General features: G+C 36.6%; 1 protein-coding gene across 1 annotated transcript in view; it reads left to right on the top strand.

The window, feature by feature from the left end:
• The window catches only part of KCNK2 (potassium two pore domain channel subfamily K member 2), a 113,030-nt gene that overhangs the window by 78,605 nt on the left and 18,366 nt on the right, over positions 1-16,059 (top strand). Inside the window, exons 4-6 of the mRNA XM_086744274.1 lie at positions 3,377-3,537; positions 6,827-7,013; positions 15,675-15,814. Of these exons, the coding sequence (XP_086600400.1) occupies positions 3,377-3,537; positions 6,827-7,013; positions 15,675-15,814 (488 nt within the window). The remainder of the gene's footprint in view (positions 1-3,376; positions 3,538-6,826; positions 7,014-15,674; positions 15,815-16,059) is intronic.

The following is a 16,059-nucleotide window of genomic DNA, read 5'->3' as shown; positions in this document are numbered from 1 at the left end:
CGTGGTACACAGGGATATGTGGCCGTATGCTCCTCTTCAAGCACAGTGCCCAAAATGTTATTTTCCTTGGAGGAATTTTCCTTGGATTTTCCTAGCAGCAGGATTCTTCTGGGTTTTTTTTTTTTTTTTTTTGTGGTGGTGGATTTTTTTGGGGTTTTTTTTTTTTTTTTTGGTTTGGTTTGTTTTTTTTTTTTTTGAGATGAATAATACTTTTCTGAGACAAAAGCCTCAGGAATTACATCAAGCATATGAATATGACCTTTAAAGATTCCTTCCAACTCTAACTAGTCTATGATTTTATGTTTCTAAATATAAATATGTTTCCTCTCCCATTGCAGAAATGATGGATTGGCTTTTCTCTGGAAAAACAGAGTAGGATGTAAGGACAATTTGTGTAACTCGTGAAGTAGGCTGTGGTGTACAGCAGCAGACTGTTATGAAACATGACACTGTAGGAAATATGATGAATGTGTGATAGAAACCCCTTGGTAGATCAGTTCATTAAAGCACATGTCCCATCGTGAGTGCACCATAGTTTGTATGAGGTGCAGTGAGCATCCTGGACAGAGATAAACTACTGCCTATAGGACTATTATTTTATCCAGTAATGTGTGAGATTTTTAAAAAAGTATAATTAATAATCTGAGACCTTTTTGTCATTTATGGAAGACAAGCATTTGTCATTTTTCAGGAGGAAAAGCAACAATTAGTGAGGGTAGAAGTCAAGTGAAGCACCATCCTTTTCTTGAGCAAGACATGGCTCTGATTTAGCGAGGAGAATATGTAGAGCTGAACATGAACTTCATGTCCCCATACTGATTAGCAGCAGATGAGAAGTATGCTGGAGCAGCAATTGTCTCTGTACTAGCTGTGGGATGCACAGAGAATGCCAGTTTGCTTTATGAAGCTAAGCAAGCAAAACTGCCTGCTTGGCACGTGCTTCGCTGGTCTGGTATTTTGTCACCATTACGAGACACTGCTTTTGTAAAACAAGTGAATACAGTTCTTAAACAACAACAACAAAAAAAAAACAACAAAAAAAACCCAAATCAAACCCAAACAAACAAACAAAAAAAGCGCTATTTCCAAATCCTCTAGTACAACTGTTATAAATCTGGTCTATCCAGAACCCTGATTCTGAATTGCATTAAGACCCCGCAAGAATTGCGCCCTGGCAACCATTCCAGCTCCTGTTGATGCATAAACAGGCATGTTTATGAAAACAGAGTAGCTTGGATCTGTTTGTCCCTTTTTGGTTGGTGATGAGCTAATTTTATTTCAAAACTCAAAGGTCTTTCCTGCTTGGTGCATGAAGGGACAAAATGAACTCAGTGGGGCCAAAATTTCCTGAATTAAAGTAATGTGTAATTTTAGCCCTGGCGCTGGGTTAGGGAAGCATACTAGGTTGGACTAAAGGCACTGTGACTTTATTCCACTTGCCTGAGATGGACTTCGTTTACTACATTAGTGCAAGGAAAACTTAACGAAGTTGGAGGACTCCATGACCTGTGACTGATGATGTTTCCTATAATGTGGTTCTTTATGTTTAGTTTGACAGGGTTTATTTGTCATGATTTGGGGAAAATATGAACTTTGTCTCCTGTGTACTGAAAGGAAAAAGTAGTTTTGACACAGTTTTGGTGTAGCTTACCTACATGAGAGCAGAACCAAAAATTAAGATAATAGGTTTCACAAAGAAAATCTATATTATGGTAAAATAACATGCTCAAAATAGTTAAATAAAGTTTTGATAAATAGATAAGCTATTCATTAAATGTGCTTTGCATTGTGGAAGGTTACAGTCATTATGCATATATACGAAGAAAACTGAAAGAAAACTGACATTGCAAGTTCTCAGTAGACCTGATAAAATTTATCTATCAGCTTTTTCACATGAAAGTTGGATTTTCATTGAATAATTTTTGTGTATATGAAAAGTATCTATTTTAATATTTAATTAAGACACTGAGAAATAAGTTTCTGAATTACTTGCTAAAATATTTTGCTTTTTTTTTACATTTTTTTTTTTCCATCAAAAAATGTAACTTTTTTAAAAATTCAGCCTGGAGAAGAGGAGGCTCTGGGGAGACCTTATAGCGGCCTTCCAGTACCTAAAGGGGGCTTATAGGAAAGAGGGGGAGAAACACTTCAGCAGGACTTGTGACAGAACTAGGGGTAACGGTTTCAAAACAGGGGGAGGTAGATTTAGATTAGACATTAGGAAAAATTTTTTTACACTGAGGGTTGTAAAACACTGGAACAGGTTGCCCAGAGAGGATGACCCATCCCCGGAAATGTTCAAGGCCAGGTTGGATGGGGCTCTGAGCAACCTGATCTAGTGGGAGATGTCCCTGCTTCTTGCAGGAGGGTTGGACCAGATGACCTTTGAAGGTCCCTTCCAACCCTAACCATTCCATGATTCTATGATATTTCTCCATGGAAAATAAGTATTTTTTTCTGACAAAAGGCTTTCCGTGCTCCCCCCCACCCCGTGACAAAATAAGTCTTTTTTTTTTCTTCAAATTGCACATCGTGATGAAAAGTGAAGCAGTGTCAAAAGTGCTGGGGTGTTACTACAACTGCCCTGCTGCTCCCTTCAAACATTGAGGGATCCTTTGGAGAAGAAAAACTTTTGAATTAAAACTGAGGACTGATGCTCATGAAACTTGTCTGCAGGGTTCTGCCTAGGTAACCTTGGGCAAATCGTTCAAGTACCAGTCCTGGGAGATGCACCTGAGGGCGTTTCACAGATGCTGGGGCCACTGCTCTTTGTATTACAGTTTCTCTGTTGTAAGTAGACCAGCATCAATCGAGCTATTACAGGCATCTCAGGTGCTCCTTTACACAAGCCAGTGAAGACAAAATGATTTCCACTTTCGAATGGATGGTTTTCCCCGTTTTGTTCATCCAAGTGGCTTTTTTAAAGGCTGCTTCACTTCAAAACACTGAAAGAAAAAAAACCAAACCACATCTGAAGGAAAACTGTATCTTGTTTACAAGTACTGCAGCCTGCAAGTTAAAAGTCCAGTAACAGACATTTCCAGGTAGCAGAGGCAAATACCAAAAGGGTATTAACTACAGGTATTGGATAAGAAAAGCTGTTGTTTATTTAAATAATATAAAAGAATATTTCTCTAATGTGAGAGTTTTTCTTCTCCACAGTATATAGACAATATATATTAAAAAAGCAGTGAATTGTGCAGCAGTTTAATTTTAGCTCAAAGAGGATGATATGATCTACACTTTCATTTGATTTTTCACAATATTTACTGTGTCATATGGTTAACATAGTAGGACTTATTTGCAAACTGTTCTTTTAAAATGTGTGATGTAATATATGTAACTTTTTAAACATCTCAAGTTGTTTGTAATTTAGGCTTTGGAAACATCTCCCCACGCACACAAGGTGGAAAGATATTCTGTATCATCTATGCCTTACTGGGAATTCCTCTGTTTGGTTTTCTGTTGGCTGGTGTTGGAGATCAGCTAGGGACAATCTTTGGAAAAGGAATTGCCAAAGTAGAAGATACCTTTGTTGTGAGTATGCTGACTGTCTCTTTTGTTCTTCATGCTTCTCGTTGTTCTGAAGTTAACAAGCGAAATGAAAAGTCTGACAAACGGTATAGCTCATCATTGTAAGCAGATGTCAAGCAAATGGTAGGAAGAACTTTGCAAAATCTGAACATGTTGCTGAACATTGTTAACTGAGAATTGGATGAAGCCCAACATTTTCTACAACAATTATGGCTGGGAAGAGGAAAAAGATCCAAAACATTTTATTTTTACTTTGCTCTTATACTTCTAAGCTTGCTGTGATGTTTACCTTTAAAGGTTGTCATATAGATTGTGGTAGGAAATCACTGAGTCAGAGAGATGGAAGAGTGGAGCTGTAGGGGTAGCATGTAGAAATTTTTATTGCTTTGATTTGATTCACAGAAGACCTTTGGTTTCTAAGCCTAAAATCACAAGTCTTAAAATCTCTATTCAGATGCCATCATACCAGAGGAAATGCTTACACTTTGTAGGCACCTACATTTCCAGATTTATGGGTCTGTAGGTGACTAAACCTTTGGGCATTCACAGAAGCAGGACAGCCTAAATGGTGCAGAGCCTGTTGGTGCTTCCCTGACACTGGACTCCTCTTTGTGGACTCCTCACTATGCTGTAGGATGTTCTACTGTTTAAGGTATTTTCAGCCTCTTCTGATGAACTGCTTTGCACAGCCTAGGGGTTCATGCCCTTCATTTTCTTTAATTATCTTAACTGATCTTTAATTATTCATGCAAAGTGTCACAGCTTCTGTAGAGGAAGAGACCTGTCAAACAGATTAGAAGCTTGTGTAGATATTCATGAAGTTCAGACACATCCAGTCATTAACAACCAAATGCTCTGAATTCTAGCAGAGGAACTTAATTTACTTAACTTAGTCTGTTTTGCACACAGAAGAGTTTATTAAGGTTGTATTTTACTAAAGCAGTTATTAAAAATGTATTTACTGAGATTTTTGAAATGTAGAATAATTGGCATAATGAAACTTAATAAAATTAATCATTTTGATGTTTTACTAAACTTTAATAAAATGTTGTCGGTTTAACTATTACCTAATATTCAAAACATGTATGAAATACTGTTTGTCTTTTGATAAGCAGAACGTCATATCCAGTGAATGCTTAGTAAGCAGCCTGAGTGTAGCTGTTTGCATTAGCACTGCAAGCTGTAGAAAGATTGGCTTTCTGCAACAAGCCCTAATCTTTTCTATATAGGAAGAGTATGCCATGACTTTATTTTTGAAGTAAAGCAAACCGGGGCTGTGCTGAGTAGTCTTACTCAACAGGTAAATATGAGTTTTTTAAGAAAAGGCAGATATTTCTTACTTTGCAGTTCAAGTCCAGACAAGTTACTGGTGAATAACACCAATTTCTATTGATATTTGCCCAAAAAAGGCAAGATCTTTCCATAAGAACATTTTATTTTTATCCTTTCTGGGTTTTTTTATTACTGAATTTTATTTTTTTTTTTGCTTAAAAACATAAAAGATTTGAGACCAATTTGTGTGTCTCTTAGCCTGTTGCTCGTAGGAATAATGATTTTCCTTCTTTCGTAATGCATGTATCCCTACAACAAGAATGCCCCAACATAAAAAGCAGCATCTTGCTCTCTTTTGTCGATCTCTGAATGAAAACACCTATCTACATGTTGCAGTCTGAAACATTCCCTTGTTCTGTTTACTAGTTGTCCAAAGAAGAACTGGGAGATGCTGATGGGTCAGAGCAGGGAATTTCACGTTGCCATAACAAACTAATACTGTGATTTGAGTTACAAAAGCTGGACCTTTGTCATGCTGACTGTAAAACATAGTTTCCATTGGCACTAAACTTAAATACAAGAAAACATGTATCATGAGCAGTCTGATTTCATTTTTGGTATCCTTTTGTGAAAGTTTTCAGTTTTGTACAATCCCTTGCTTACTTTAAGTTGAACCAATATGCTTTGGATGGACGGAAACTGTACTGAGAGGAAAATTGTCAAACTGGCAGGGCATGTCAAATGGGCCTTTGCAGTGGTCTGTTCTATCTTCGGTACTGTTAAATTTCATTAATAGTTTACACAACAGATAAAGGACTTTGTTCATTAAATCTACAGAGAACTAAAAGTTGGAGGACAGAATTAGAATTCAAAATTACTTTGAGAATTTTGAGAAGCAGCCTGCATATATAGGATCCAATTCAAGAAGGACAAATTAAAAGTACTCTAAGACGGAATAATAAAATATGCAATTACATGTCAGGAAAGAGTTGTCTAGGTGCAATTTTGTAGAAATGTTCTGAGGACTCCAGGGGCTCATAAAATAACGTGGAATAATGTTGTACTGCTGTGAAAAGCGTACATCATAGTTAGAAGTATAAATAGGAGTGTAAATAAATAAAGCATAAGAATGGATCCTTCCATTCTATTTTGCGATTTTAAAAAAAATATCTAGTTCTGAGTACAACATCTAATGAAACATGGATTAGTTGGTTGGAGCCAAGGGATAGCTATGAGAATGGATGAGTGAAGAAAGATGGAAAGAAATGTATTTGTTTGGTCTAAAGAATACATGACTGAAAGAAAACACCTGTGAAAGTTTACTGGAAAGTGCAAAGTAGCAATTTTTTTGTTTGCCTTGTTTAAGACCAATAATAGTAGACTTAAACTGAAGGAGATGAGATGCAAGTTAAGCATTAGGAAAACTTTCTGATGACAAGAACTGTTAAGTATGATCAGATATTGCTTGGCCAGTAATGGATCTGTATTGGCTTCGTTCGGTTGGTTTTGTCTTGATGCAGATTTAGAAAAGGTGATCTCTCTCTTTCAGCTTTATTTTCTGTGGTTCTGTCTAGCCAGTTATTGATTAGAAAGAACTGTACGGTTAAAATTAACGTTTTTTATTCAGTTATTTGTGGATGCACAAAAGTGGAGACACCGCAGGTGCAAAAACTGCTTGAAGCTCACTCAGATATTTAGCCTCCACCCAAAACTTCAGCATGATTAACTGTTAATATTAATGAGTGCTACACATGTGACCCAGCCAGATCACAAACTTGGCCACAAGAGTCCAGCTCTGGTCTGCATTTACTACTAGCAAATGTTTCTTAGAGTAGTCAAGTTTGTTTTGAAAAGCCTTTCAAAACAAAACCCTGCTTTGATTTTCCTGTTTGTTTGAGAATTACAATGCACTGTCCTCTTGAGCAACATAGTGCTTGCTGTGGCTGATAGATGCTTATGTATGTACAGTGGTGCAGTTTTATTAACGATGAGTTTCCTCTCTTTCCCCTTCCCTTTCCAGAAATGGAATGTGAGTCAGACAAAGATTCGCATAATTTCAACAATAATATTCATACTGTTCGGCTGCGTGCTGTTTGTTGCTCTTCCTGCAGTTATATTCAAGCACATAGAAGGCTGGAGCACACTAGATGCAATTTACTTTGTAGTTATCACTTTAACTACCATTGGATTTGGTGACTATGTTGCAGGTAAGATTTTCTTATAACTCTTTATCTTGTAATATTTTGCACAGTGATATATGTTCTGTGTTTTGTATTATTTTGGGACAGACACAGCTCTGTTGTGGTGCCTCTCTCTCAATTTTACCCTTTATCATTCTTGTGTCAGGGCATGTGAGGGGGCCTGCCTCCATCTTGGCTCACATGGCAGGCTAGAAACAGGAGGTGGGACAATGAAATACACGCTCTCTGTCTCTGCATACTCCATTTTTTTTTATTTCTCCTGTACTGTTAAAAGATACTTTACCTAATTTTTAGGTAGATTTTTTTTTTGTTCTTACAGACTGAGTGAAGTGCAAGAATTAATATAGTATTTTAGTCTGCTGAATACTTTTTTTTACAGCTGGAGTCACTTAAAATGTCTCACCTTGTGAAGTTACATGACATAGTTTTTGTGTGCATCTCTTACGTCCAAAGTGGTGTTCCAGAGCTCTGTTTCTGCCGTTGAGATATCTCTATTGCTGTTGTGTCCTGCTTCTGTGCTTTGTTGCTTCAATTTGCTATGTATGCATTTGTCCATTTGTGTTTTGTAATGTAAGAAAGTTTAGTAAAGCCCATAGATAATGTATCCAACTTCTACGGTTCTATTAACATGGATTGGATTGGTTGCAAATAACTTTGTCAAAATGAGCTAAAAAAATCTTGGGCCAGTTCTCTGCATAATTTTTTTTTTTTCTTGAAAAGGTTTTAGTGGTGTTAGACCACTTCTTAGAATAGGATTGAGTAAGTATATGTTGTCTGTGTTGAGGACGTCTGTTGGTCTGAGTCAGTCATGTGTTGAGGTGAGGATTAGAAATTCAGAGCTTTGTGCACTGAGTCTGAGATTTGCTCTCTTCAGCCTGATCTCCTGCTTCTCCTGATGCAAGACCATCATCTCTCTTTCATGAGATGCCTCTCTCCCACCTCTGAACTCTGTGCAAGGCAGAGTTGGCCGAGAAAGACAGGATAGCATTGCTGCGCTGCTGTCAGTGAGCTACTCTGCTGGAGGGAAATCTTTCTGGTAGAGATCCGTGTGGTGTAGGCTCTTCTCGTGTACCATCTGTAGCCATAGCTGCTGCATGAGTGCAAGAGCACCAAGGTGAGGGTCTCAGGTTGAGGAGCTCCTCCTAGTGACTTGCAGGCCTGCCTGAATTTTGCCTTGATGACAGGAATGCGACTGGTCTTGTTGTTGGCAAAAGTTCTTCAGGTTGAAGTCCCACAGAGATCTCTGAAGTGGCTGAACTGTTCGGCATATTCATAAATGATCTTGGTAAAATGAGGGGAAATTTTGTTAGTGTTGAACATACTTGGTTATGCAAGCTGTTTAAAAAAAAAAACAAACAAAGACCACATGAGAAGTTGCCAAAGATTCTTATAAGTTAAAAACTGGGCTGTAAAATGGCAAATGAAATTCATTTGGACTCTTACATAGTTTTTTTGTGATGTTTCCATAATTCTTTTGAATATGTCTCACTCCCTTTCCCATATTGTTTCTCTTATTTCCATTTTGTCTTCAGGAATTTGTGATTCTGGTCAGATTCTAACTAGCATCAAATAAAAAATGTATGCTTTTTCCCAGCCAAGAGTCTGGGTGTTTTAAACTTTTGTACCTGAGGGGTACATGTATGTCAGGGAATAAAAATAGTAGTGTATGAAGGCCTGGTTATAATTACTGTAAGGTATTATGTGAAATGGCCCACTTGGCTCTAACTGGAACACTGAGTACATTCATCATTACTCTCATTATAAATTTCCACAGGTTTTTCTATTTGTAGACCACTTGATATAATAATTTGTTCCCACATAATGTCTGTTTTTTAATTTTACCAGGAAACACTCTCTCTTTCTACAGAATGTCCTTGAATTATATTGTTCTATCGCTATGGCCTTTTATGGTTCACTTCATATACATTTTTTTTTATTTTAAAGTTCCACTGTAAATGCATGATGTCAAAACATCATGAAAGTTTTCTATTTTGTTTTAGAGTAACATGCACAAGACTTGTATTTGCACTGTAATATGATATTGACTTAGGGTTCCAATTTGTGGGAATTGGATTTGTACTTGCAGAGATGATGCTCAAGAGAACAGAGTTAGTTGAGTATCTCCATCATAACTGGGAGGTTAACATTGCCACTAGACTGTATTTTGTCAGGGATGAAGTTGAAAATACCAACTTTGTGTGGACTAACATACTCAGTTTATGGCAGATGACTTGAAGGATTCTTCAAAATATGTAATTTTTTTTCCTTGTCATTCCAGTACATAATTGTCTAGTTAAATAAAAATTCTGAAAAATAGGCAAGCTATTAATTTTCTGTGCTTTGCATTATGGAAGCCTACAATCATTGGTGTGCATAAATACTAAGCTATTTGAAGAAAATTTACACTGCAAGTTCTCAATAGAGCTGATAAAATTTGTCTTAAGGGCTAGGCTTCCTTAGTAGTTGTGAGGAAGTATATAGAATCTTTTGCATGCTAAATCAGTAAGTTGTCTTCATGATTTGCTTGTTTTTCTTTTAGGTAAGTCATAAGTACCATACAGACACTAAGGGCCATTGATATTTTTGTGGTAGGCTTCATCTAGAATACCATCTCCTTGAATTTTAGGAACATAGTACCGTAAACAGAGTGAAACAAGCATGTAGAGTTAAGGCATGTAATGTTGTATAAGGCTGTAGGGGAGATTGTCATGATAGAATATGGGTATTGCATCTGAAATTGTGACTCTAGAGCATGGTGTTCTTGGTTTTGGTCACGGTGAGGCATGCAGCAGGAAGAAACACTTCAACCCACTTAGTGCCTAGATGGCAATTCATTTGGAAAGAAACTCACACTGGCATTAATTTATTCATTTTTTTTCTGATGTTTCCTGGCCAGAGAGGCATGTTTTTTAAAATAATACTTAAAGTGGAAATTACCTTCTTCCACTCAGAATTATAGTCAAATCTAAAGCAGAGTGGTGGGCAGGGATACTCCAATTTTCAATTACAGTGGAGTGAACTCTTTTAGCAATAAAAATAAAATCAGCAATTCTTGTAGCATATTGGAGTTCCATAGGATATTTCATGGTTGTGTGTCAGTTTTGGCTCATAATATTCCTTTAAAAATCCCAAAATCCTAAATATTTGAAAACTTACAAATACTCTGGCATTTTTTTTTTGAGAACTGTCGTAAGTTTTCTGAGAACTTGCAGAAATTTGTAAGCCCTACATACAAATGTCATGGTTGTGATAACATGTATTGGGATTAAAAGAAACATTTCTTCCAATATCTGTCATTTTTCACTAACGTGGAACTTGCTACTTTCTGGCACCAGAGTTGAAAAGAAGCCTTCAAGAACTTCTAGGAGGTAAAGGAAAGCGTGTTTCTGAATAGCTATATCAAAAGGAAGCTGGCAGAAGAACTTGGGATTCAGGAACATACTGATGTTAAAGACTGTAGTGCAGGTTGCCATATTAGAAATTCTTGTAGAGTTATCCAGAATTTTTCTATAAGTTTCTTCTCATTCCTACTGGAGAACCAAGTACTCTGTTCCCAGAAACTAGAATGCCAAAACATCCCCTTTTGTACTCAGAATCTAGGTTGCTATTTGGAGCCTATGGAAATTTCAGCTGCAGTTTCCACTGCAAGAGAATCCTTAAGGCAGACATGAAAGACTGATCACTCAAGGAGCATGCAAGGAGGAAAAAGATGAAGAGCCCTTGTAGTGCATGTTCAAGAAAATATAAGAACCGTATTCCAAAACCGCAAATTAATGTTTCTCTGTCTTATGAAAAGGTTTGATTTTTCTAATTTTTACAGAGCTTGAATTTTTAAAAAAATTTGTAGAGAAATAAGTCTTTTTTTTTTTTTTTTGTAATCCAAGGAAGTTTATTGTTGTAGGTTTCCATTAAAAAAATGAAAGAAGCTGTACTAAAGCCTGCACAGTCTTATGAAAACCAGAACATAGTCAAACATCCCTTTTCTTGCTTTCAAGAGAAACCATTGAATTTAATGTGACAGAAGAAAATCCAGCCAATATTATGAATATTCTGTGAAAGAGAAAAGAAATTTCATGTCAAATGTGTAATTTTCTAGTATAATGAAAGATATTACTGAGTACTAAAATTAGCATGGACCTATGTGTTTATTTAAGTATAACATGAAAATATATTGTTCGTATGTGCAGATAAACCCTTTAATTGCAGTGCAGATTGGAAGGTATAGTCAAATATTTCTAAGGGAGATAATCTAATAAGTTTCGAAACTAAATTAGATAAGATGTCCAAAACTTGACTGAATTAAGTAGAGGTCAGATACATAAATAGCATATCAGTAGTCTGTTTCACAGTGGGGCATAATAATGATATAAGGTTATGCTGCAATCAGTCCAATTCAACAGATCACAGAATTTTGCAAATCTCACTTTAAAAATGTATTCTGACTCTTTTTCTTTCTTCATTTCTTTTTTTTTTTTGGTTCATTTCTGTTTCTTTGTTTCTTGGGTTGTTTTTCCCTTTTTTGAGCTCTGATTTTTAGCTTATTACTTCTTTACTGTTTTGGTTTGTAATTGAATTTGGTGTGCCACCACTGTATTACAGATGGTCTGGGTTTGCGCTGTATTGCTCAGCCTGTGACCCAGGTTGTAGAGCACTGAGATATTTTAGCCTTGTTTAATGTCACCAAACTGGAGTGCTTCACCTGGTGGTCATAACATCCCAGTTGATGTGCTCTTACTATGTGGTATTACTTACCTGGCAGAAAAACCTCTACATAAAGAATTCACTGCCAGGCTGAGCAAGAAGCCTGTGTGAGCATCCCATAAGAAGTGTGTGCTCTTTTGTAATTTTTTTTTTTTTTTTTTTTTTTTTTTTTTGCATTTGGAAGTGCTCTTTGCCACCTCAGGACTTCACATCCATAACAGGGGCTGTCTGGTGTGAACCATGCAGCCTCCTTTAAGCTGAAGTCAGTGTGCTGCATCTTGCTTGATCTCTGAATAGGGCAGTGTATAAGGAGTGTTCTATAGTTGTGCTTTGTGTTCTGAAGTAGCTCTCCATTTTCCACTGAATGCCATCTAGTAACTTGTACAGCCTACTGATGTTCTCCCTCGAAGTCAATGCAAAGCTATCTCGTCCCAAGCATGCCACTTCTCCATGTCTCCACGTAAGTTAGCCTTTCTCCATCCCTTTTTGCAGTCCTCAGAGGTAATTCCTTTCAAGCTGCAGGGCTGGATTTCCATATTTCTTTCCAGTGGGATAAATGACATTTCTGGATTAGGGCTGTTGGTCAGGTTTGTCACAATGGGGATAATGGACAGCTACCCATTATTCTGCAACTAAAACTGTGTTTGGATTTAACAGCATTTCTATACCCAGAATAATTTGTACTGCTGATAAAAAAAAAAAAAAAGGCATTTTCCAGTTTTAAGGGCCAGCTTCTGAATAACCCAGAAATTTGTGCTTGGAATTAAGATACTCAACACCAATAGCACTTTCTATTCTCTGCTTCTACTTATGAAGCAAAAATGCAAACAAAACCAGACAACTTTACAAAAATAATCACATATTCCTATTTTGAGTCAGTTAGCTGTAGAAAGAATGGGGAAAAAAGTGGCAACAATGAAAAAAATTGTTTACTTAAAATGTACTTGTTTTATGTAAATAAATAAATAAATAAACAATACATAGATTTGAAATCCTGATCCATTACCTGAGAACCAGACTCTGTCCTAATGCTGACTCCTGACATTTTCTCTAATACCATCTTTCACGAAATAGAGCTTTTCACCTCAGTAAGGAATATGTGTTTGGGCCATAAAATAACCTATGCCTTCCAAAGTATTGAAAATTCAAACTAATTTAAAAGTTGTTTGGGAGATCTCAGAATGGTGGCAGCAGCAATGCAATAGCCTGTGATGAAGGTGGATGGAAAAACTCTCTGACTTCTCACAGACCTCAAGGGGCTTTGGATCAAATTGTTCCCACAAAACACCTCAGCAATGAATTGTGGCTGCTGTTGGTAAAAGATTGTGGCAGTGAGATTTCTAGTTAAAGAGCAAGCACGCTCCAGTTGAGGCATATATTAATTTATTGTGGTTGTAACTTATTTCAGGTAGAGGTCAAACAAAGTTGGAAACAAGTTTTGTCCCTTGGCCCACAAAGTTGGTTTTGCCAAACAGACAACAAAACTCAGCTTCTGTCTTCTCAGCATTTTGCTTCCTAAATGGCTATAGGAAGTAATCTGTTTTGCAAAAGAAAGATGAGAGCATTAAGTAAAAACTATTCTATGAAAAATCCATGCGTATATATCATGTTGATATGCTTTTTACAGTGTTAACAGTAAAATAATTAGATTAATTATCTCATATACTTCAGTACAATGACATTTACCTATACATACTCATACCAAATAGATTCGTATTTATTTATGTGAATTGTAAAGCAGTAGTTAATGAATTCCATTTACTTTAAATTCAGTACAGTTGACTTCTGATCATGTTCTTCTGCCAGTGAAATCCTATTTAATGACACTGCCAGGTAAATGCATTATAGCACTCCGTGATGTTTAAGCATCACAGGAGACAGTAGTTACCTCAGTACAAACATCCTTAAATATCTCTGTCTTTCCCTGATATTCCATTAAATTGAGACTCATCTAAGCAGTCTTTGAAATTCAGAAACTCAACAGCTAATAAAGATTTTAGCTATTAAGCTCTTTCCTAAAGTGTTGTTGACTGTCCCTTTCTAACTTTAGGGAAGTTGAACTCCTTTGGGCATGGCTAGGTGGAGCCATCTCCTGGCCAGAGAGTAAAGAAAACTCATAGAGTATGAATGTGTCCTAACTCCTGCCCTTTTAATTAGCCTTGCTGTAAACAAATCAGGTATAAAAGGTGAAGGAAATGCTCCCTGCAAACTGTCAGAGTTAGGTTCCAATTTCAGTTTATAGACTTAAAACGCCAAAAATTAGAATCCAACTGAGTGATTGCTTTATATGAGACTTGTGCATCGGACAAACAGCTGGACAAGAAGATGAACCGCTGAGTAGGGTTCATTACTAGCTTCTGACAGAGCAAAGGCACGGTGGTAACCAACCATTTTTTGAATGACAATAAATTTGGGGCAAATCATCCCTAAAATCTGGTTTTATTGGATTGACATGGACTGGATGATCTTAACAAATTGCTTTATTTCTGATATTTCTTTGTCTTGGGCTGTGGTAAACTCAGCCCTTTGGTGGCTGGCTGTCTTCTGTTCCCTGTTCAGAATCCTGTCTTCTACCTTACCTGTGACTGTGCAGGTGTCAAAGCATACCTATTTTTGCAATGTGGATTCTTGGTTCTCTTGGATAGTTGAGTAAACCACTATAGCTCAATGGATGTTATTGATGAAAAGATTTAATGACATGAGAATAACAAAATTTCTGTCTATGAGGGCTTCTGTACAAGATAACTCATCAGTAAAAGTCTTTGTTATTTGCATGTAACCTCTGTAATGACTGGATATTAGCAGCTAGGAAAACATTACTCCTCATGAGAGTTAATCATGTTACTGTAACAAGGTGCTTGATGTTTTGGGGCCAGTTTTCCTTTGACTGTTTCAGTACAGGATGCAGATACATAAAGCAACATATTATGTACCTGTACAGACTACTTTAATGTGCCCAAAAAGGTTTTACCGTACAGTCTCTTCAACTGTGGGCAGATAATACACATCCGACTTCTACATGCAGCAATCCAAACTAGGAGCCTGATTTTATTTATCGTGACACAGCTGAATTGCAAGCCGAAGGCTTCTGTTTTATTACACTGCAAGATGTGAAATGTGAGTTATTTTGTGTTGTCAAGAGCTCTGAATGAACATAACTTTTTTGTGTGTGGAAATAAGGCATCTGTTCTTTGTAGCAGTATTGTACCTGAAAGCTCCATTACAGACATCTCTGAAATTTATCCTTTTTTACTTTAACACTGGGAGGAAGGAAGTAACTAGTGCTTACAGCAGTGAGATTCAAAAAAGTTGCCTTCAGCTGACATCTATTTTATCCACCTTTTTTTGAGTATGATCATTTTAGCTCAAGTCCCTGCATCCCGATTTCCTCTCTGCAAAACGGAGATGATAATGTTTGCCTACCCAACAGGGACACTTGTTAATGCAGGTGCTATGCTTCTTTACTAGGGCTGAAGGATTCATGTAAGTATTAAGGTGCATTTCAAAGTCCTTGTAAAATGAAATTTCACAGGATATGAACAGATTACGTATTCCAGAGCAATACTTAAAATCTAGTACAGCATTGTTATTTGGAGCAGGTGGGAAGTCCTTTCATTCAAGCTCTCCTCAATGACCTCTACCTTAAATAATGATGGATCAGAAGTTGAATCAGTTGATCTCTGCTCATTTTTTAATTATTAGTAATGATTAGCAATCATTGTCTAAAATTTGCGTACTCCAAACTGTGTTATCAGGAGTGGATGAATTTATATCATTGTTTATTCAAATTCAACAAAACATTTTGCTATGAATTTTTGCCTGAGTAAGAAAAGATAAGCAGTTGTAAGAAAAATAACCGAGTTTTGGTTTGTTTTATTTTTTTTTTTAGGAAAATAAATAATTAAAAAACAGGTTTGTACCTGTAACTATTAAGTCTGCTTTAATTTTAATTGTATTGTTTTTCAGGGGGATCAGATATTGAGTACCTAGATTTTTATAAGCCAGTGGTGTGGTTCTGGATCCTTGTTGGGCTTGCTTACTTTGCAGCTGTCCTCAGCATGATTGGAGACTGGCTAAGGGTCATATCAAAAAAGACAAAGGAAGAGGTAAGAACATTTTGAATGGAAAAGAAATACTACTTTTTAAAAACTTTGATTAGAAGTCAGGTGAGTTTATAGCTGCTTTTGCTCTTAGGGCATAGGTCAAAGCTGTTTATGTATGAACTATATGCTGCAGCTCAAACTGTAGCAAACTTTGTAGCGGTCTAGTCAAATGTACAGTGATTTTTGCATGGCTGCATATAAAATTATATTAAATGTATCATTAAATGAAGTATATATGCACAATTGCA

The sequence above is a fragment of the Chlamydotis macqueenii genome, chromosome 3 (genome assembly GCF_036417535.1).
Source record: "Chlamydotis macqueenii isolate bChlMac1 chromosome 3, bChlMac1.mat, whole genome shotgun sequence".
In the NCBI taxonomy this organism is placed as follows: domain Eukaryota; kingdom Metazoa; phylum Chordata; class Aves; order Otidiformes; family Otididae; genus Chlamydotis; species Chlamydotis macqueenii.
This window is presented reverse-complemented; position numbering and strand designations above follow the sequence as displayed.